At 46.8% G+C, this 21,327-nt stretch overlaps 1 protein-coding gene across 4 annotated transcripts in view; it reads right to left on the reverse strand.

The window, feature by feature from the left end:
* PPARA (peroxisome proliferator activated receptor alpha) overlaps positions 1 to 21,327 on the reverse strand; it is a 491,326-nt gene that overhangs the window by 21,298 nt on the left and 448,701 nt on the right. The window contains exon 8 of one of the 4 annotated variants that reach the window (XM_069628183.1): positions 8,300 to 8,675. The exons of the other annotated variants lie outside the window; for them this stretch is intronic. Within the exon in view, the coding sequence (XP_069484284.1) occupies positions 8,563 to 8,675 (113 nt within the window). The 3' untranslated portion in view covers positions 8,300 to 8,562. Of the gene's footprint in view, positions 1 to 8,299; positions 8,676 to 21,327 lie in introns of those variants that run through there. 4 annotated transcript variants of the gene reach the window in all.

A 21,327-nucleotide genomic window follows, 5' to 3' on the forward strand; every position in this document is an offset into this window, starting at 1 on the left:
CCATCTCTTTACAATGTCGCCAGCACGCCAGTGACCGAGTAAGACCAATACGGTATAGTTTACTAGGTGTACAATACAACCTCTGAATCAATTTATATTGTATTTCTCTGTTGCAGATATTGTGTGATGTTGCTGCCATGTTTTCGAAATACTTGTATACATCGCCCACATCTATGGAAATATTTAAGTTGTTGGACCATTGTGCTGCGAGAATTATGTTGCGTATGATGTTGTTCGGGATGCAGGTTGTGTAGAATGAGCATATTCTCTGAAACTTTGTTGGGTTTTGTTCTATTTCCAGTTCCCCCACAGATGGGATATTCTGCAAATGTTGGCTGGTTGTGTGGATGTAATCACCTCTCGTATAGTATGGTAGTGTATCCACTCCATGTGTTGTAGTCAAAGTATTTGGCTAGCTTCTTGGAACCCCATCAGTTTGTCCCCGTCTTATAGGTCTAGCACTCTAATCTCTAGTCAGTAGGTATCTTGGTTTTTACGTAAAGGCTGGTCTAGGCCGATCGAGAGGATTGCTCGTATGCTAATCAGGCTGGGGCCACAGTTGTCTCATTCTATGCCATTGTGGTAGCGACGGGCCTATCAATGGGTGCAATTTAATGCGTTTAGGTAGTTTATTAGGTGGGATGGCAAGGATTTCGGCCAGGGTATAAGGTGCTATCAGGGAAGAGTTCCATCGATTTCCAACTAGATGTATCTGCCGCTGACTGATAGTAAGTCCGCCAGGCTGGTACTGCCAGTCGACCCTCATTTTGGGAGGCCTGTAGAATTTCGAGCCGGATCCTTGCCTTTTGGCCTCTCCAAATGAATTTGCCAATTGTGTATCTAACTCTTTGTACATTTGCTGCGTTGGGGCATTAGGAAGCATCATTGCTAGGTATACGAGTTTTGGTAGGGAGTTCATTTTAAATGCATTGATGCGGCCTGCCGATGATAGAGTGTATTCCATCTGATTAGATCTTTGTTATGGTAGGTGGGTAATTTAGGTCTGCAATTTCCTGGATGGATGGGGCTACTTGGATCCCCAGATATTTGATGGAATGCAGCTGGGGGCGAAAGGGAGCTACCCCACCTGGTTCCCATGGTATGTCGGGTCTGAGAAGTAGAACCTCGATTTCGTCCAGTTTACCTTGTACCCTGTCATGGGTCCATATTCGTGAAGCAAGCAGTTGATGCAGGTGTGGGAGCGAGACAGCACGGTTGTTAATATAAACCAGAAGGTTGTCGGTGTACAGGGATATTCGCTGTTCTTCGGCCCCTCTCATCACACGGTTCCATTGTGGGTCAGTGCGTAGTTTCTCCGCTAGCGGCTCAATGGATAGCGCGTATATGGATAGCGCGTATAAAAGGGGGCACAGATGGCAACCTTGTCTGGTGCCTGAATATAGATTAAACAAGTTCAAGGCAGTTCTGTTAGTGGTCACTGGGGCTTGGGGATTTGTGTACAATAATCGCATGAGCCCCCGAAGAGTTGGTCGGAATCTGTAAGCTGAGAGTGCCCCAAACAAAGTCCCATCGAACTTTGTCGAACGCTTTTTCAGCATCGACCATCAGTATTATTTCCCCTCGGTCTTCCCGTCCGGCGAGTCCATGTAGCGCTGCCTAACATTTTCTGCAGAGTGACAACCAATGATAAAGCCTGTTTGATCGCTGTGGATAAGTTGTGGGAGAGTTTTCTTGATTCTGCGTGCAAGGCATTTAGCCAGTATTTTGGCATTAGCGTTGTTTAGCGAGATCGGTCGATATGATCCGCAATCTTCTGGGTTGAAGACAATTATATTGACCGCCATCATGGACCTTAGCAGGTGACCGAGAGTCAGTGCCTCAGCAAATACTGTTTCGAGCAGCGGGGCACGGCTGTCTATCATCGATTTATATGAATCAATGGGTTTGCCATCTGGCCCTGATGCCTTTCCCGCTGTCAATGATGAAATGGCTTGGGTAACTTCATCTGCTAAGATTGGTGTACCGAGTTCTGATGCCATCTGGCCCTGATGCCTTTCCCGCTGTCAATGATGAAATGGTTTGGGTAACTTCATCTGCTAAGATTGGTGTACCGAGTTCTGATTTTTTGCGAATCAGTGATTGGGCCTCATTACGACCCTGCTGGTCCGGAAAGAATGGTGGTGGTAAAACCGCCACCACCATTCTTTCCGGACCGGCTGATTAAGAGTCCTGCAGACGGGAGGTGTCACTCCCGCCAGGATTGACCTGGCGGGTTTAACACCACCCGCATGCAGGCGGACATGGAAACACCGGCTCGGTCTTAGACGGAACCAGTGTTTCCATGGTCCCCATCCCCATGGAGTCCTATGGGGCTCCATGGGAATGAGGACTTACACAATTCCGCCTCTGGAATTCCTGGGTCACCAGGGTCGTAATGTCCCGGTAATTCCGGTAATCACGGAGGCGGAATGGTAATACGAGTCTGGCGGTAACCTGCCAGTTTTTCCGGCTCGGTTACTGCCAGACTCGTAATGAGGCCCACTGTCTTTAGATGTAGAGTGTTGAGGAAAGTATCTATATAGTCGGGAGCAATTGGGCTCGGCTTGGCATAAGGTTTGGCATAATATTCTGCAAAGTGTCTATTGATGTCTCTTTCGTTAGTTAGTAGGTTCCCGATTTGGTCCGGGATGCTGGTTATATGTTGGGAGGTTAGTCTGGTGCGAAGGGCGAGCTCCATCTGATGGAGGGGTCTGTCAGCATCTTGATAGGCCTGCGACCAGCATTTGAAACATTTCTGCACCTGTTGGGTAGAGATTTGTTTGACCTTGGCTATTAGTTTGCTAAATTGGGCATATATGTCGGTATACCGGATCAATGTGTTTTTTTTAAAATGTTTAAAAATGTTTACATTTGTATAGCGCGCTACAGCCCAAAGGCATTGAGGTGCTCGTTACAAGAAGGTGTACATAAACAAGATTGCATAGGAGGCAGTAGTTACTTAGTTACAGCATATTGGCAAGTAGCAGTTCAGACAAATAGCGCTGTTTTGATAGCTTTGCGGAACGCTAAATGGGAGTCAATTCCCCTTATGTGCGATGGTAGGGCATTCCAATGGGTAGCTGCAATAGCAGGGAGGCTGGAGCCGCCTGCGCGTACTCTGCGTATTATGGGTTTGGTGATCGTGTTGGTATAGGCAAGTCTGGATGGCCTTGCAGAGGTGGGCATGGTAACCCGCTGAGCAAAGTAAGGGCCAAATCATGTAGGCATTTGTGTGTGAGGGAATTTATGCTGGGTTTCTGTGAGTGTAATGTCTGCAATGATGATATTTTCACGTTCCTTCCAGCTCTTTAGTTTATGGGGCCAGCGTGAAATGCACTGCCCCAAGGCTTTGTCTGCATCCCAGCAAGTGATGGGGGAATAGTGTCGAGTCAGGTTGGTTTGCCAGAACAAGTCAGTGTCTTCAATAAAACGTTAGAGAAAATCTGGGTATGTCAGTGCTCTTAAATTTAGATGCCATGGTGGCCTGTCGGGTGTGACTCCAGGTAGTTCAATGTGCAGAAGTACTGGTGCATGGTCCGAAACAATCATGGGGAATATCGTACATTGTTTCATCGGTTATGGGGCTTTCGTCTGGGCTACCCAGTAGTCTAGTCTGGTCTAAGCTTTGTGGCAGTTCGAGTAGAAGGTATAATCGTGGCGTTGTGGATGGAGTGTTTGCCATATATCTGAGTCCTAATTCGGACACAAGGGTTAGCAGAGTTGTGCGTTTGCGTGGGGTCGGAGGTTGCGATAGGAGTGTGCCCTGATGGTCCAGTGCCACAGCTAGGATTGTGTTACAATCACCTCCAATTAGTGAGATTCCCCATCTAATGCGCACATTTTGCAAATACATGTGTGAAAAAAGTCGGTCTCTCTCTGGTTGGGGCATATATGTTCAGAAGAGTAAGGGGGTGTTGATGGACCCGGCCTTAAATTAGTGCAAATCTTCCATCTGTATCTGAGATGGTGTGAAGTGCATGGAATGGAACACGCTTGTGATTAAGAATGGAGACCCTTTTTTTACCTTTGTACGGCGCATCCTCGGTTTAATTTCCCCGATTCATGTGCGTCCAGATGTGTTTCCTGAAGCAAGGTGATATCGCACTACGTGTCATGCAGGAAGTTGAGAACTCGCAGTCTTGATTCGGTGACCTAGCCCCTGCACGTTTAGTGTCAATAGAGGCCGTTAGTAATTTCTGTGGGGTCCTGGTTTGTTAGCGATGGGATTACGTGAAGGGGGTGGGGGGGGGGAAGTATTCATACCTGGGAGAGCAGTGTTGATCGGACAATATGGGTGTGTGTAATTAAGAACTTTGACAAAACAAACATGACCTCAAACCTGAAGGTCGTAACCAATAGTATCCCAATACTGCTTCTTAAGAGCCCATGCCCAGGGAGGGCTAGGAGAGATGATGCCAATCTCAGCCGCCCATCTGGCATGCTGGTGAAATTCACCAGCGACTCCGGAAGTCGGGGGAGGGGGGCGGGTTCTTTTGTTATCCACCTAGGTTAGCACATTCTGGGAATTTAAACATGTTGACCAAGGTTGTGCATTTATTTCCTGCGTGACCCAAACTCATGCACTGTAGATAGTTGCAATGAGCTATGTCTGGCGCTAACGATTGGACAAGGGCAGTGTGGGTCATGTTCAATCACATCAGGAGTCCTTGCGATCAGGTTCGTTTGGGTGTCTGCCAGGGAGTTGTCACTTACCCCGCGGTCGTTGCTGATGTTGTTGGTGCTATTGCGGGGCGTCTGTCTGGTGGGTTGGTCTCTCGTTCTCAGTATCTACAGGAAAGTTTGCAGGGACAAGATCTTGTTGGCGTAATAGTTCCAGGTGTCCTCAGGGTCATCGAAGGAGTGCCATTTTTTGTGCAGTTCGATGCACCAGACCGCTGGGAATTTCAAATAGTATTTTTGATTTGTGCCTTGTAGTGTCGTAAACAGCAGAGCCAATCTCTTCCTACGTCGAGATACTTTGACAGAATAATCATTAAAGATGCAGACTTCCGACCCTTCTGCACAAATTGTGCAGATTGCTCTATAGGCACGTAGAATGGCTACCTTATGTTGGAATTTTGGGAGCCTCATTGTAATGGGCTAGGGGCAGTCTCCTGTAGCTGGTTTCAGAACGGGAGCCCTTTGGATTTTCTCAATCACATGTGATCTTGGGTCTTGGATGTGGAGGTGGTCTTGAAATAGGCGGTAAGCATAAGCCTCGAGGTCCGATCCCTCCACCATTTTGGGGAGGATGACCAGACGAAGGTTGTTGCGCTGCAAACGATTTTCGTGGTCCTCTACTTTCACGCCGAGGCGCTGTACTTCTTTTATGAGCCTGTCAAGATCTGTGACCGCCACTGCGCTGTTATCCTAGAGTGCCCTAATCCGTTGTTTATGGTCTGCTGTGCATTCAAGCAAGTCTGGATAAGAGGTCACGTTTGATCTCTACAACAGTGACGTTAGTCTCTTGGGTGCTATGGCCCAATGCCCTCATTTCTGTGAGAAGTGTTTGTAGCTGATTTTGCACATTCATTTTCATGTGTTGGCGTGCAGACCGGCGTAGAGGTGTTTGTCGGATTTGAAGCATTGTCTGTATTGATGTTGCTACCAGATAGATTTATTGCCACACCCTGGTGGCAGGCTGGAAGCTAGGTGGTTAAGTACTTAATTCCCCGTAGTCTGTTGCGGGTCCAAGTGATGTCTGCTGTAGACTGAGGAGGTCGAAAAACCTGCATCCCGCAACTTAGAGACACATCGGGAGCCCCCAAGCCGATGCCCGTGGTATTGGTGCCTGCAGGTATGTAGGTAGCATTTAAGATGCCCCCTTGGGCGTGTAGAAAAAATGGTTGGTGCAACCAGGCCATTGCCTAAGCACCTGGGTGCTATGGTTGTAGCCGTCTCAGGGGAGTGCTGAAGCGTTTCCGTGCATCCATGCTGTCTGCTTGGCCATGGTGCATTATTGATTCAATAGGGTTGTAGGTTAGCTGGGATGCTTAGTTGTGCGTGGGCCTCACCCCTTGCGTGTAGGCTGATGGTAGGTGGCATAAGGCTCATTGGGGGCTCGTGGCGAAATTGAGGCAGACTCAGATCTTTCGAAAATGCGTGGGCAGGGTGGATGGCCAGCGCTCCGTGGTCTTCGTGGTGGAGGGACCCCCCCCTCACTACCCCTCCCCCCCGACTGTTAGCTGTTATAGTGCAGGGTGATTGGCAGCCGGTGTATTGACTAAAATGAAAGTCTTGTGAAATCACTGGCTGAGATAGTGTGGGAGGCTCCTGTGTACTTTAAAGAGAATATTACAACATCTCGTCCTTTGTCATATTGTATTGTATGGGGGCCCGCTATGCGCACACCAGCCGTTGCAGTGCTGCCCGACTGATGGTCCGATATTCCCCCTATATGAGGCCCAGCAGTGAGTGTTCCGGTCTAGCACAGATGTCCTCAAACTTGGCCGGTTCTAATGGCAAGGCGGCATACGGGCAGGTTGGTTGACAAAAGCCGCGTGGGAAATGGGCCAACTAACAGTTGTAGCTCTCTGCGGTGTGTGCGCCTCTGCGTCATTTGCATCAGCGCAGTGCGGGAGCTTGACAGGAAGTTCGGAGGTGGGGGACTGCCATGGTCCATCTTTCAGCGCGGTAATAGAAGCGCTGCGTTGTCCTGGAGCATCGTCACTGGGGAGGCATGTCTGGATTCTACCCTGCGATCTCGTGTCCAGACCAGGGTCCAGTTCTCCATGTTTCGCTGCGTTGTCTCTGCCAGAGGGGCCCACTGGTTCCACACTATGCGGTGAGCCGCTTTATGCATTAGCTCCTCCCCTGCTTCGCACGCTGACAATTCCGGCTCTCATGAGGCAAGCAGCGGCCTCCAGCAAGCGGTCACTGTGCTCTAGACCTTGCATCCCGCTGAGCGAGCACTTTAAGCCTCAGACTATTCCCAATATCCAAGGCTTGTCATTGCTGGTAGTTAGGATGAAAACCGTGCAGGATAGACTGTATAATTTTGCGAGATTACCCCTGCCTTCTTTAGAGCACCATCACCTTGCCGCTATCTTGCTTGGGGCTCTCGAGCGCCACCTATCCCCCCATGTTTTAATCCATACCCATCACCCCTTGGATACATTTGAAATATATGGTTATCAGACTAATTGTGTGTGCGCATTTTGGACAAAGTTCAAAAGGCTATTAATAAGACCGACTGTTGGCTTTGTTCACATGTCCAGCAGAGTGGAGATGGAAAGGAATACCTTATTATGCGGTTCCAGTTAACCGATCAATATTATGTGCTGTACTTTTCTTGTCTCAGAGCAGTTTAATAAATGATTGGGATAGAGCACGTGCCCCGCCTGGAAGGATAGTGGTTAACACCATTATTGTCTAAACTCCCATGGCGGTCCTACACCTCTTATATGAATGTTACCTATTCTTTATTTCAAGTAACCCATGGTAGGAGAGCCCCCATTTGCTATACTAAGGAAATATTATAATATGCAATTCTTTGATATGATCGTTGACTACACCAATTATACTGATCACATTCTTCCTTATGGAATTGGTATTATGTTTGTGAGGACGGGAATGCATATTAATGGTTGAAGAAGGGTTGGACAGGCATATGTTACCTTGATAATGTATTCCCTAGAGTTTATGTGGCATCCACATATAATATACATCAGCGTGTACAATTACAGAGAGGGAAAAGGGAAGTGGACACTTATACGGATACCCAGGTGGCAGCAGATTTTGGGAAAGGGATATTAACATTGTTATGGGTTGCCCTAAACTCGAAGCATTCGTAGGCTCAGTAGAGTGCTAGAAAGTATGCTAAATGAGACTGCAAATAGATCTGTGAATTTAACAACTGAGCAGAATACTATTAGATTGGTGGTACTTAAAAATAGGGTAATATTGGACATTATCACTGCCGCAAAAGGATCTGTAAAATAATGCGCTCCTCCTGCTGTACCTATAAACCTGATAGATCCAGTGATATCTTTGATGCTATTGATCGATTACATGTTTTGGGAGAAACAGTACATTATGACGTCGGACAGTAGACCAGCTGGTCCCAATGGTTATGGAACTTGTTAAAAGATTGGGGATGGAAATTGCGGTCTATATTGCTAGTAATTAGGCCCAATTTTAGGTTGCTGTGGTCTCCAGTGCATTCCTGTATGCTGTTCCCTTTTGTCTCAGACCTGTGTTAGAGCAGTGCAAAAGATTAAGCCCCTTCCGATGGATAGCCATGAAACTAATGTCATGATGATGAAAGAAATGAAAATTCAGGATTTAATGGACATAGATATTGAAGGTCTAATCGTTTCCTTTATTTCAGACTTAAAAATCGGCTATTAAAATATCATATTTCTTCCGTCTTCATCAAAGTTTCCCAAAATCTTACAATTGTAAAAATGTCCCGTTATCTTCCAGTAAGAATTTCGCCCATCTATCATCTGGTCTTAGTTCTTCGGAGGGGTTCATGTATAGACTTCTGAATAGAGTTTGTTTTTCATTTAGAGCTGGACATTCCATGAAAATGTGCTGTAGTGTTTCTGATACATTTTTCCTTTAACAGAATCGGCAGTTCATTTCGCTCTGGATTATTTTTCTTTTCATCACGATTTCTTTTGTTGGGAGTATGTTGAGCCATATTCTTAAAAAGGTGTCTCGTACTTGTCGATCTGGAAAGGTTTGAAGATATTTTGGAATAAAATGTATCAGTCGATTGTCAAATTTACAATTCAGATTTAGTTGGTATTTCGACTTCTGTTCAATCATCTTTTTTTTTATCAAAGACTTTATTGATTTTAAACATAGGAAAACAACAACAGTACATGCATCTCTCTGTGTATCAGGGATGGGAGCAAGGGAACAGTCATACAATCAACATTTTCAGGTGGAGGGTCAGGAGAGGAGAGAGAAGCAGGTAAAAAAACTAAAAACAACAAAAGAGAGGAAAGAAGAGAGAAGACAAGAAAACTCTTAATAACTGGGACTGCTGTCTAGTGGTCAGTCAGACTTTGCCAAAGCAGGAGTTACTCGTGGCACAATCAGTATGTTTCTGTTCAATCATCTTGATCCAGTCATTAAGAGGAATTTTTCTTTTGGCCTTTCCTGGTCCTTGTAAGAGCATTTCTATCGGAATCTCTAATGTTATTCGTATTGCTTCCATATGTCTTTTCCAAGTAAGTAAAGTAGTTGCTTGGGATGTGGAGGTTTTGTTTTGGAATATATGCATTATTGGTATCTTTGCTTCTTCTGTGATCATCTTCCTGTGGAGGTCTAATTTTTTTCCACATGAGTGATTCCAGTGACTGTATTGCTAGCTCGAATTTCAACCGGGCCATGGAACGGCCGGTGGGAGGGATAGTACTCTTTTTCAAAAGATCCCTTCTAGTTGTTGCCGCCAGATCTTTGGGTCAATATTGATCATAGTTTCTCCTTCATAGGCAAGTATGGCTGCCACCTATTGGCGATAGAATGTTATAATCGGTCGAGCTGAGAATTTCCCATATTTGTGGTGTAAAATACGTCCTTGTCGAGCTAGTGAGTGGGCTTTGGTTTTAAGATGGGCCCATTCAGTTTCAGTTGGGGACTGGTTCACCCATATTGCAAGATATTTGAAAGTCTCGACTTGTGTGAGCTTTTCTTTGTATAGAAAGAGCGCTTTGGTGTTTTTCTTGTTTGAATGTTGTTGTGTTAAAGACATAACTTGTTTTTTGAATATTAATTTTTAGTTGGTTTGTTTCCATGTATGCCTCGAGATTTGACAGGGCTATTTGTAGCCCTCTTTGATTTTGAGATAATAGAACAATATCATCTGCATAAGTTATACAGGGTAAAGATGTATCATTCAGTTTTGGAGGGTTGGTCTGGTGTGTGAATTTTGTGTTCAAGATCAGCTGTAAGAAGGGTAAAAAGAGTGGCTGCTAGAGGGCAGCCCTGCTTGAGGCCGTTCCAGGTTAGAGTGTCATTGTGCCAGATCTGGACATCCTTACTCGGATTGAAGTATTGGAGCAAAGTTGTTTGATGGGTTCGAGAATATTCTGCGGACATCTCCAGTTATTGAGTTTTCCCCACAGTAGGTCTCTGTTTACTAAATCGAACGCTTGTTGTAGATCGACAAAAACAGCAAATATTTGCGTTCTTTTCAATATTGCCTCTTGTTCTACGAGGTTCAATAACAGAAGGTTGATATTGGTGCCAATGTCTGATGGCAAAGATTTCCTTTTTTTTTGCTCAATTTTGAAGTTGTTCCAAGAGTATCGTAGCAAAGACCTTGCCTAAAGGGTCTAACAGGGCGATAGGTCTATAGTTTCAAGGATCTTTGGTATCGCCTTGTTTGATTTAGATTACTTAGAAAAATGAATTAGCTTAGGCTAAAAGGAGGGTTTGCTAGAATATAATAATATGTGTACTTAGCCTAAGCTAATCTGTTTTCCCGATCAAAACCCTGTTTTCTTGTGATGTAAGGGTTGCATTTGTCAATTTCACCAGAAGAATCAAAATAGAAAAGTGTTTGTGGCCTTTCCATTAGTCATAGCAAGAGTGTGTTATTACATGAAAAGACTGGGGCTGTGTAGGATGTATGTTTTAAGTCTCTCGGTCTTCACTGATAAACTTAGGTTAAATAGGATTGAAGGCATGTCCTCTCATTGAGCGGGGGAAGAAAACCTGTTTCAATACCGTTTCATTCTCTTGGTTAAATGCTATGTAAAGGCTGACCGCACTAAGCAGAGGTTAATTACACACTGAATGATAGTGTCCAGCCTTTCCATCCTTATCGAAAGCATAAGGTATCTTTGAAAGGTTGCTGAAATAGGATTACCATTGTTGGAACGAAGGGCAAGCGGGTTTATGTTTAAGGACCTCAAACATAAGTCACCGACTGTGAACTGGTGGACGAAGTAGAAGATTGAGCCATATGCAAAGTAAAGACTATTGACATAGCAATAATATCTGCTGTTCTACCCACTTGAAATTAGATAAAGGTTTGGTGTGTGGTTTAAACATTATATGGTACAAATGAATAACATTTTGAACTATGTTGATGCAGGCTCAGTTTGCATACAAAGTGACAAAGTGAACCCTTGAGGTACTTCACTTCTCCACTCTCCATGAAATACTGGTCGCGGTTGAACCTAAGTTTGCTCGAGTGTGTCATATGTTTATATTAAAATTTGACTTGCAATTTTGAAACTCTGCCTCCAATACACTATTTTGTTTGAATTATAGCGCTTTGAAGCCTCAGAATGTCCCCATCCATTTCTGCAGTTTTGAAGAACTTCTGTGGACACTTATAGGAAGTACCTGAAAATGATACAAGACCTTGGTGAGTATCACCATCTTCCGGGTGTTGACCCTCCTCAGCCAAGATATGAACAGAAGCCCCCACTCAACCAACAAACGACTCACTGTTTCTAGTAGGAGCACGTAGTTGGTTTGATACAACAGGCTCAGAGACTTAGTAATGTGCAGCCCTAGATACTGGATGCTGTTTTGTGCCCATATGTAGGGACAAGATTCCTGCAACCCTTGAGGCTGAGCTTCCGTTAAAGACTGGTTTAACATGTCCGACTTGTGGGCATTAGCCTTCAGACCCGCAATAGCGCCAAATTCACAGAGCTCTCTAGAGATTGCAGGAAGAGTAGTGTCTGGCCAGGAGATTGCAAGGAGCATATCATCTGCGAAGGCCATCATTTTGTACTCTTCGCCACTGAAGCCAACGCCCTTGATGTCCGAAACCGAGCTTAAGCCTGCCAAGAGCGTTTTCAAACAAATGGCATAAAGAAGCAGAGAAAGAGGGTGCCCTTGTTTAGTGTCCCGGAAGACCCTTATCCCCTTTGATAGTTGGCCGTTAATTGCTAAACGCAGGGAAGGAGAATGGTAGTGGGCCCTGACCATCCGCAAGAACCTCGTACTGAACCCCATTGCCTCCAGCGTGCAGAACAGGAAGGACCACTACACTCAGTCTAACGCATTTTCAGCATCCAAGTTGGGCAGCGCAGCATGGATCTTGGGTATATTAACTTTTTCGATGAGGTGGCAAACTTGTTGCGTGTTGTCAATTGTTTCCCTTTGATGGGTGAAACCGGCCTGGTCAGGGCCAATCAATTTAGGAAGTAATCCCTCTAAGGGGGTCGCCAGGATCTTGGTGTATAATTATGTATCAATGTTAATGAGAGCAATGGTACAGTACGATCCGCACTGCGTGGGTTTTTTTTATTGGCTTTAGCAAGAAGCACCACTTTTGCCTCTTCCATTGTGGGGGTACTGCACCCAGAGTTCCTCAAGGAGTTAAATACCAAAACTAGTATCAGAGTCTTGTTCCCTGGCAAGGAAAGGATACCTACCCTCACTTCCCCAGGTGTGATGTCCCCCTCTAAACTCTCTCTCTCTCCCCCGACGTTATCTTCTGTGGGGGGCACTGCAAAATATATGTACTCAGCCTCTCCGTTAGGGGAGTCTGAAGAATATATGGTAGACAAACTCTGTGAAGGCTGCATTAATATCCCTTTTGGAAGAACTTTCCCCTCGTTCCCCCTTTTGATTTTAAGGATCATTCTGGATGCCTCTTTTTTCCCCCCCGATTAGCCTTAATATAGAACCTTTGCTGCATATATAGGAGGTATTTTTTGACCCTTCTTGTCTGGAGAACCTGCAGTTGGCCCTTTGTCCAAATTCTGTTCTAAGGGCGTTTCCTGTATTCGTCTCCAGGACCTGTTGGAGCAGTTTCTAAGTCTACTTGTGTCTACTTCAATTGTTTGTGTCTCTGAGCTTTAATGGAAATCAGCTCACCCCTAGGGGTCACCCAAAAGCGTCCCAACAATGTGGTCTTGTACCCTTTGAGTCTTATTGATTAAAAAGAAATCCTCAATTTTGGCCCCCATGTCACCACAGATCACTGTGTAGGTAAGAAGATGCTCTGGGAATTTCCACTTCCAAAGCCCGGTGCCTGCCCTCTCTCAATATAGGGTAACTGTAATGGGCGCATGATCCGACAGTGATATCGCCCCCAGGCCCACCCCCTTCACCCACCCTAACAAGGAGCTGGACATCCAGATGTAGCCAATCCATGAGAAGGTCTGATGGACGTGGAAGTAAAACCTATATCCCTTGTTCGCCCCCTGTACCTCCCCTCCAGCAATCCACCAGAGCTAAGCACTCTCTCAATTTCTTTGAGGGGGCTACATGATTTAGGTACACCCTGGCCCTTCTATCCACACTAGGGTCCCATGCCGGTTTGATGTCCCCCATTAAAATTAGCTTCCCCATTGCAAACCTCTCAATCTTGGACAGCAAGGACTGCAAAAACCCATCCTGTCCTGTATTAGCTTTGTATATCTACGCCAGAGTATAGGAGCCACCCCACCCCACCCCACCAGGTATTCACCAGGATGTACCTGCCTGCAGAATCCCCCTCTGTGGCCATAATGGGCAGGTCTGGCAACTCCCGAAGAGCTACGAGCACCCCCCAGTCCTTCCTGGGGCATTGGCCAGGAGAATGTGGGGGAAACCTCTTAGTTTAAGCTTCTGCCTCTCCCCCTTCTGAATGTGCATCTCCTGCAATGCCACCATATCCGGCTTTTCCCTCCCCAGAAATTGCTCCACCTTCCTCTGGTTTACCTGGGCATTGAGACTCCCGACATTGAGGGCGGCTAATTTAAGAGACAACTTATCGCCTGTGCCCGGTTTGGATCGAAGTCCCTTCTGATTAGGCTCAACCATCTTACAGACACCCCAAGCAACAGGCCATGGGGATTGAGCATTTGAAACACCCCAGAGGTAAACTGTGCGGGTAATCCAAGACCCATATGGATAATACCCAAGATGTTCGCAATCATCCCTGAACCCTCCCACGGCTGCTCCCCCACATCCCCCTGGCAGTTCCTCACTGGAAGATATGGCCCAAACACCACAATGTCTTCACGGAGAGCCCAGCGCCGGGCTCCCCCTCTGGGTGTGGTCCTTTATCAGTCCACTTGTCGGGCCACTCTGAGCCCTTTTCCTTGTGGCTTTTTGCCAGTACCGTCATCTCCTCGCACATCTTCCTCTTGGTCGACTCTCTCGCATGTCTGTTCCCACTGCATGGTGGACCCTTCTATCTTCAAGACCTTCCTCACTAGTGGTGACACAGTGTTGCCTCTCCTCCAAAAAGAACAGAAGGCCAAAAGGAAAGGTACATTTGTATCTCACCTGCGCTTTCATAAAAGCCTTAACCACTGGCCCAATCAGTCTTCTTTTTATGAGATTAGAGTGTGCCAGATCTTGAATCTCAGACCTGCCACTCCCTCTGAAAGCCCTTGTATACATATATTGGATCTCCTTGAGCAGTCTTCTAGATCTTCGCTCTGGATTTCCAGGTTCTGCATGACCCGAGCCAGCTGTTCCACCCAGACATCTATTTTCCTCCCAATTTTCTGCAGGGCATTCTCTGCTCCGTGACTTCTTTCTTCCAAGACAGCAATGTCGCTTTTGACAAGTAAATTCTGCGCTTATGATGTTTAGTTGTGATTGGAGCGTCTCTGTGATCTTGTTGTGGAAGTCCTTTAAGCACTGTCTAAGGACCACCTGCATGACCCACTGCTCCTTTGTCAGGGATATTGGGCCCTCCGGGGCGCTTTCTCTCTGGGACCCCTGGTCGCTGGGTGTGCTGGCCTCCTCTTACCTCCTCCACAGCTTTTGCAGGTTGCCTTCCTGGGTCTTCCTCAAGGGTTTGGGGGTGGGCAACGCATCATTGCCTCTGTTCCTTGACATCAGGAGACTCCTTGGGCGGGGGGAGGGGCACTGGGCCCTCTGACCCTGCACACACCTTGCCCGTGAGGCCTATGCGTCTCCCACTTTTCTGTCTGACCTGACCTCCCAGTATTCATCTCGGAGGTCTCCTGGGTGACCCTTGCCAGCCTCCCAGATCCTATAGGCCACCTCGTGCATGCACCTCTCAGCTAGGCCTCCCCCATCCTGGGCCCTGTGGGGAAGGAAGCTCCCACCTGGTGTTGGGGCCTCGTCACGTGGGCTCACTGTCCATGGGCCCTTGAATGAGGTGGCCCACCTCTATGCTTTAAAAGGGGATACCAAAGGCCACCCAGAGTCCTTCTCACCTCAGTGGAGGCCTCCACATTCCTCGCCACCTCGGCTGCACTCTTTTCTGCCTCTTGCCTGTGGGCCTGTGACAGCAGGCTCCCCACACCCTAGTCCAGACAGCACCGGTGCTCAGATGTTGCAAGCTGTAGATCTTCTCCTGCTAGGGTGGGGTCCCCAGCCTGCCCTCCCAACCTCTTGCCTCGACGCTGCAGCCTCCTCTCATCCCACCAGCAAAGCACTGTCACAGAAAGGGGCTGGAAGAGGGTGCGGGGGAGGAGGCTGTCCTTCGCCGGGTCTCCTTCTGGCCTCACTCAGGTGAGGCTAGCCCACACCAAGTCTCGACTGCCTTTGGGGGGACTGTTATGGGGGGGTGGAGGGGGGAACGTCACCCACCTCCTCTGCTCTCTTCAGCGCGGTTCACTGAGCTGCTCCTCAACTCTCTGGGGGGCGAACAAGCATCTGGATGCAGCAACAGCTGTGCAAGATTCGCTTCGCCAGGCCGTCTCTACTTCCTCACCCTTGCCTGGGGCGGCTCCTCAGCTTGTCCAGAATGCGAGCCTCGTCTTTCGCGCTGCAGTCTACAATGCTAGCGGGAAGGCGATGCCCAAGTGTGGAGCCACAGCGCCGCTCCCAACTCGGCAGCTGCCCTGCTTTGATTCCAGCAATCCACAGCTGGATATCTTCAGCAGTGCTACCTCAGCAGACCCCCGCCTGAAATCCCTGTCAGGGGAAAAGCTTAATTATAATTTCTCTGGTGTGACAGGCACCGGGGGGATGTGAGGGTGAGAGCACCACGTTCACAGTGCTCTCGGTCCGGCGGCCATCTTGGCATTTCTAACTCACCTTTTTTGATGGTGCTCATGATACACTATAACACGCTATCCCACCTGACTGGGTCCATAACAGCATATTTTGCAAGGATTCATTCTAATGTACCTAGCAAGTTTGAAAAGACACTCCCTTTAAAACAATGGCCATTGTCTGTTCACCATCTCTAGAACTTCCCAGAAGAGAAACCTAGCAGCGAGATGACTGCTCTGGTAGCAGTGGCTGGTGCCTGTATTGGGATTCGAAATCTTGAGTATACATCCATCAGTACTCAAATATAATTGTCTGTTTTAATTGGTGCAAAAACCTCTGCTACATTTTGCTACAGTGTATCAGGTAGATGTGTAGTTGTCCCAACTGTCCGGTTTACTAATGCTTTTATGGAAGTAACATACCCCTACTGTCCTCTCAGCCCTGAAATACACTGTTGGGTAATATGCAGGTGCTTATAAAAATATGTCTTCGTTGGTAAAATGCCTCAATGCCATTCATGCACAGTATCAATTTATTGATTGAGGTTTTTCAGCTCTTTAAGTGCAAAGAACTGCCTTGTTTCTGAGAGTTCTTCATGTACCCTTTTGAAAACCCTAAGGTCTTCCTTATGCACATCTATTGGGTAGCTTTTTTCCTTATGTGCCCTCCATCATTCAACTGCTCAGCTTGTAAACGTGCAACAGTCCGATATTTTTAGTTTGGGCTATTAGGTGGCGCTAAAGCGCTACCTACAAGCCAAATCTATTGCATCAGAGTATAGATAGGGAGAAACGGCATATGAGGAGGGACACAAAGCTTGTAAGTGTTTGGTTATTTGCCCACCCATTGACTGTCCATCGCCATGCTAATCCCCATGGCCAGCCACACACAGTTCCTGCCCCTCCCCGCCCAAAACTCCTCCTCATGGGAACTCTTTGAGCTAGCTTTAATCATGCCTTACCAAAGATCGCACTCAAAGTGCCTGCCAGTGTTTTCTCAAATCAGTGTTCTGCAAGTTAATTACTTAATTGGAGTTTGTAAATGAGCTGCTGGTGTAATATAAATGTCCTAACCAAACTTGCCTTCAGCCACTCGATTCATAAACTCTTTGAGTCTCCTATACTAAAGTTGTTGAAAACAACTGTTGGAAAAGCCAACAGTTTTGGCTTGTGTACAAGTATTAGGAATTCGCCAGGCACTGCTATTAGATGCCCAGGTGCTTGCACCTTTTTGCACCCATCAATAGCCAGTTAACACCACTACGGCAGTGGCTGACAAGTGCCTTTACCATGCCTACACAAAAGCCCAAACTGTTGGCATTGCCAATACTGCTTTTGTAGTCGGTTACTTGTGCCAGCGTGAGTGGCGGTGAATTAGGGCATCGCATGAGGATGTAATGCGCAGCCAGCAATGGCTCAATTGAAGTGTATTTCAGTTGGTACCTTGAGACTGCCTGGTTGTGTTCTTTGCCCAGTTTGCTCACTCCAAGAGTCTTAAACCGCATATTTTTATTCTTGAAGGGCTTTTAGATTGCTATATACCGATAACAGTGCCTGGTGATCTATTATCATTTGATGTTCACATGCCACACTATGACCAGGCTTTATGAAAAGATGTGTGCGACAGTCCAGCGGCACGGAGACCATGCTGGGGTGAGTAACTTCTTTACTTAGATTCAGGTACAGGATCACAGGTTTCATGCAAGTACATTTACATCCACCGGCACTCTCTCCTCCAGGAAGCTCCCTTTTCAACTGACACTCGAACACACTCACTCAGCATTCCAGGGCACAGGCATTCCAAAGCACATCAGCTCACAGCACCTCCTTCCTTAAAACAAAACCGAAAGGGAACCAAATGGAGAAAACAAAAGGACCATGCCAAATACGGACAATTATGACCAAAAAGTCTCAAAATCCATCTCTCCATTCCTCACTCAGAACACAGAGAAAACTAACATCAAACCAAACCCCTCAGCATCTCTCAAGCAAAGGCACAAGACCAACAGTCACCAAACCAAACAACAGTCTTGGCATGTGGGCCCTACAGTGACCAGCCCCAAAACACTCTGAGCTCCAACTGATTCCATGTCAAACACTTGACCATCTGCCTTCATCGTTCCAACATTCCATTGATCAGCACACCACCAATTGAACAACTACTGCCAAATACACACAGGTGGTGTAAACTATGGTACACCTGATGCCCATTATCAAAGGAACGACGACCACCCATGCTCACCAACTTGACCCTTTGCCACGGCACAAGCAACATCAGGAGACTCCTTGGGCGGGGGGAGGGGCACTGGGCCCTCTGACCCTGCACACACCTTGCCCGTGAGGCCTATGCGCCTCCCACTTTTCTGTCTGACCTGACCTCCCAGTATTCATCTCGGAGGTCTCCTGGGTGACCCTTGCCAGCCTCCCAGATCCTATAGGCCACCTCGTGCATGCACCTCTCAGCTAGGCCTCCCCATCCCTCAAAAGATGAGACAAAAGGTTGAAAATTATCCAAGATTAATGCGATACATATCCATTTGGAAACCCCTCACCAAACATCACGGTAGAGCAAGCTACCACCTTAAGGGTACTGGGAGCCCACCACCAAAATACAAATGGCGTGGGGACAACCCCCCCCCCCACATATGTATCGGGTGTCCAACCCCTCAAACCAAATGCACAGGGAGAAGAAAAATAACATGACTTGGCCAGGTGTGCAACACCCTACTCCAAATCCATAACCTCTTGGGTGTCCAACACCTACTACGAGGGTGTCCAACATCCCGTGACGGCCCTGAACCGCCGCTGCATCTGGTACAAAATTGCTGACAGGCCTCCATCTGCTCAATACCGGTAGCAAACGTTGACACCGTGGTCCGAACCTGATGAAGAAAAGGACCCTGAAGTGAGAATGTGCCATGACCATGCACCGCTCCTAATTCGCCAGTTGCTGCCGAACGCTCGCCACTTGACGTTCTTGAACATCATAATTTGACAGAGGAAAGCGAACAGGACAGAGTAACGGCAGCCAACTTGCTCCCTCACAGATACACAGAGCTCACGCCGCTCCAGCCTGCTGCTCTGCAATGCCACAGCCGACTGCATTGCCATAGTTTCGATAAGAGACCACAGTCCTGGAAGCTAACAGCTCAGCTGCTCTCTACTACCAGAATTTGACAAACGCGACGAGACTCACAAGAAACTGGGCTGCATTCCACCCGATGACACGCCAGTAACTTATTGGCCGCGCCGAAGGGATGTCGACTTCGCAACGACATACGTGATTGAGTGGTGCAACACGGCAACATTTTCGTTATGTGCAGTAGTGTATTAGAGCTACACACAACGCCATCAACTTAAAATGACTGGAAGCGCCTTTTAGTGGAACCTGTGTAGAGATCTGATAGAGGGCACTTGAATCTGTTCAGACATCCACCACATACCATTCTTTGTTGAAGTATTGCGCAAGCTACCGTAAGGTGTCACGTGTCCGTTCCTCGCGAGAGGGCAGTCCGAACTTTACCACAACTACAAGAAAATAACTGTTTTTGTATCGGACGCTATAACAGTTCACTTTTTGAATTAATTGTAAATTGTATGGGTCCAGGTGCCTTTGCTAAAGCCAGTGTTCGCGTAGTTCTTAAACGCGGTAGTTGGCAGAATAGGTGTGGAACATTAAATGTTCACCTTGAACTATTCAGGTTGAGAGGCGGTAACTTCAGTTCCGCCGCGTAAAACGACCGATTGAGACATATCGTGCTTTTAAGTATACACCCCTGATGAATTTCCCCTGACTGCGTGTGTATGAAATGAGTGAGGAATGAAACATGTCGGGTTAAATGGGAGTGAAGTAGTGTGGAAGTTAGTAGTTATTTGAGTTGTATTGTGGTTAGACTTAGTAGTAATAATTTGATTTAGAAATTTTTTTTGTGTTTATGCTGTAATCCTTGGTTCCCTAGGATCATATGTGCACTCTTTTTCTCCCGGTGTACTTAAATTGTCACTGATGTGATTTGGTCGTTTCTGTGTTTTTTCGCTTTTTCTTTCTTGTCTTTTTTTCTTCTTTTTATGTACAAAAGTTTTTAAGGATTGTGTTAGTTTTGTATTAAATGATGAATTATGCCATGTTGGCATTTTTATGATGTATATTTACCATTGAAGGTTAAATAAAATTGACAATTGTATAACTGGTCCAATTCCCACTGAGTAGAGCCTAAAATACCAAAGCACTAATGTTTAGAGATATGTGTACTGTGTTCTCAATACCCCTATTCCTGCCTTCTAATTAGTGAGGCTGGACACGTGATACCGTGATACTACACTGTGGATCATTCTTTAGTTTATACTTTTTAGGTGTTCCTAAAGTTAGGGGGTGTTTTGGTCCACAGTTTAATCCCCCCACCTCTTTTGTGTACTTTGCTCTCTACTACGGCCAGCAGACTGCTAACCAGCCACAAAGAGATTACTCTAACAAGGACTCACCACAACTCAGAGAAACACTCCATAGACCAGAGGGACCGCTTGGGCATTTAACTCCTGCCCCAAACAGAACCGTTTTCTCCTGCCCCACACAGAGTCGCCCCAACTGTTTGGCTGTTCAACCGACAGGCTCCTGCCGCAGCCACCTGCTCAACTCCCAGGCTGTCACAGCAGTCGCCTCACTCGGATGCTGTCGCAGCAGCCGCCTCTCTCCCTCAGGTTGCCCTGCCCATTGCAGGACCTACTATGCCTCCTCTTCCAGTACTGGCATATGAATGCTCCTTCTGGTGGAGCGAGCGTCTTCTCTTTTGGTGGCCAATGGCAGGTGGATGTTTCCTGCACTTACTAAAGAGGTCTCTTTTCTGGTGTCTCCTTTACTTTTCTGGCCCTTAGACAGTCACTTCTGGCACCTCCTGGACTTCTGGGTTCTCAACCAGCTCATCAACAATGAAAAGATGTGTGCTTCAGTTAAGACCCAGTGAGACCTTGCTGGGGTGAGTAACTTCTTTACTTACATTCAGGTACAGGATCACAGGTATCAGGTAAATTCATTTAGGTAGAGGAGATAAAGACCTCCACCAGCACTCTTTCATCTAGGCAGCTCCCTTTCAACTGACACTTAGGGAACACTCAAACATAAACACTCACTCAACATTCCAGAGGCAGGCATTCCAAAGCACATCAGCTCACAGAACAGGGACAGGAGAGAACGCAAGATGCAACACGTGGCAAAGAGTATGCTCCATCATTGCCTGTGAAGTGACATTTGCATGGTAAGCAAGTTACATTTCTTCCCGATTTTGTTGCGCCAATTAGGCCACTTTACTAACCAGGCTTACATCTACATTGAGTTTAGCGCAAAAGGAACACTCAAAGTCAGGGGTGGACTGGGAACCAAAAGAGGCCCTGGAAATAACGTTCAAGGTGGCCCCATATTATACATTTTCAGCAAGCTCAAACCTTTTCCTAT

Source organism: Ambystoma mexicanum, chromosome 12, assembly GCF_040938575.1.
Source record: "Ambystoma mexicanum isolate Mex_15411 chromosome 12, UKY_AmexF1_1, whole genome shotgun sequence".
NCBI lineage: Eukaryota > Metazoa > Chordata > Amphibia > Caudata > Ambystomatidae > Ambystoma > Ambystoma mexicanum.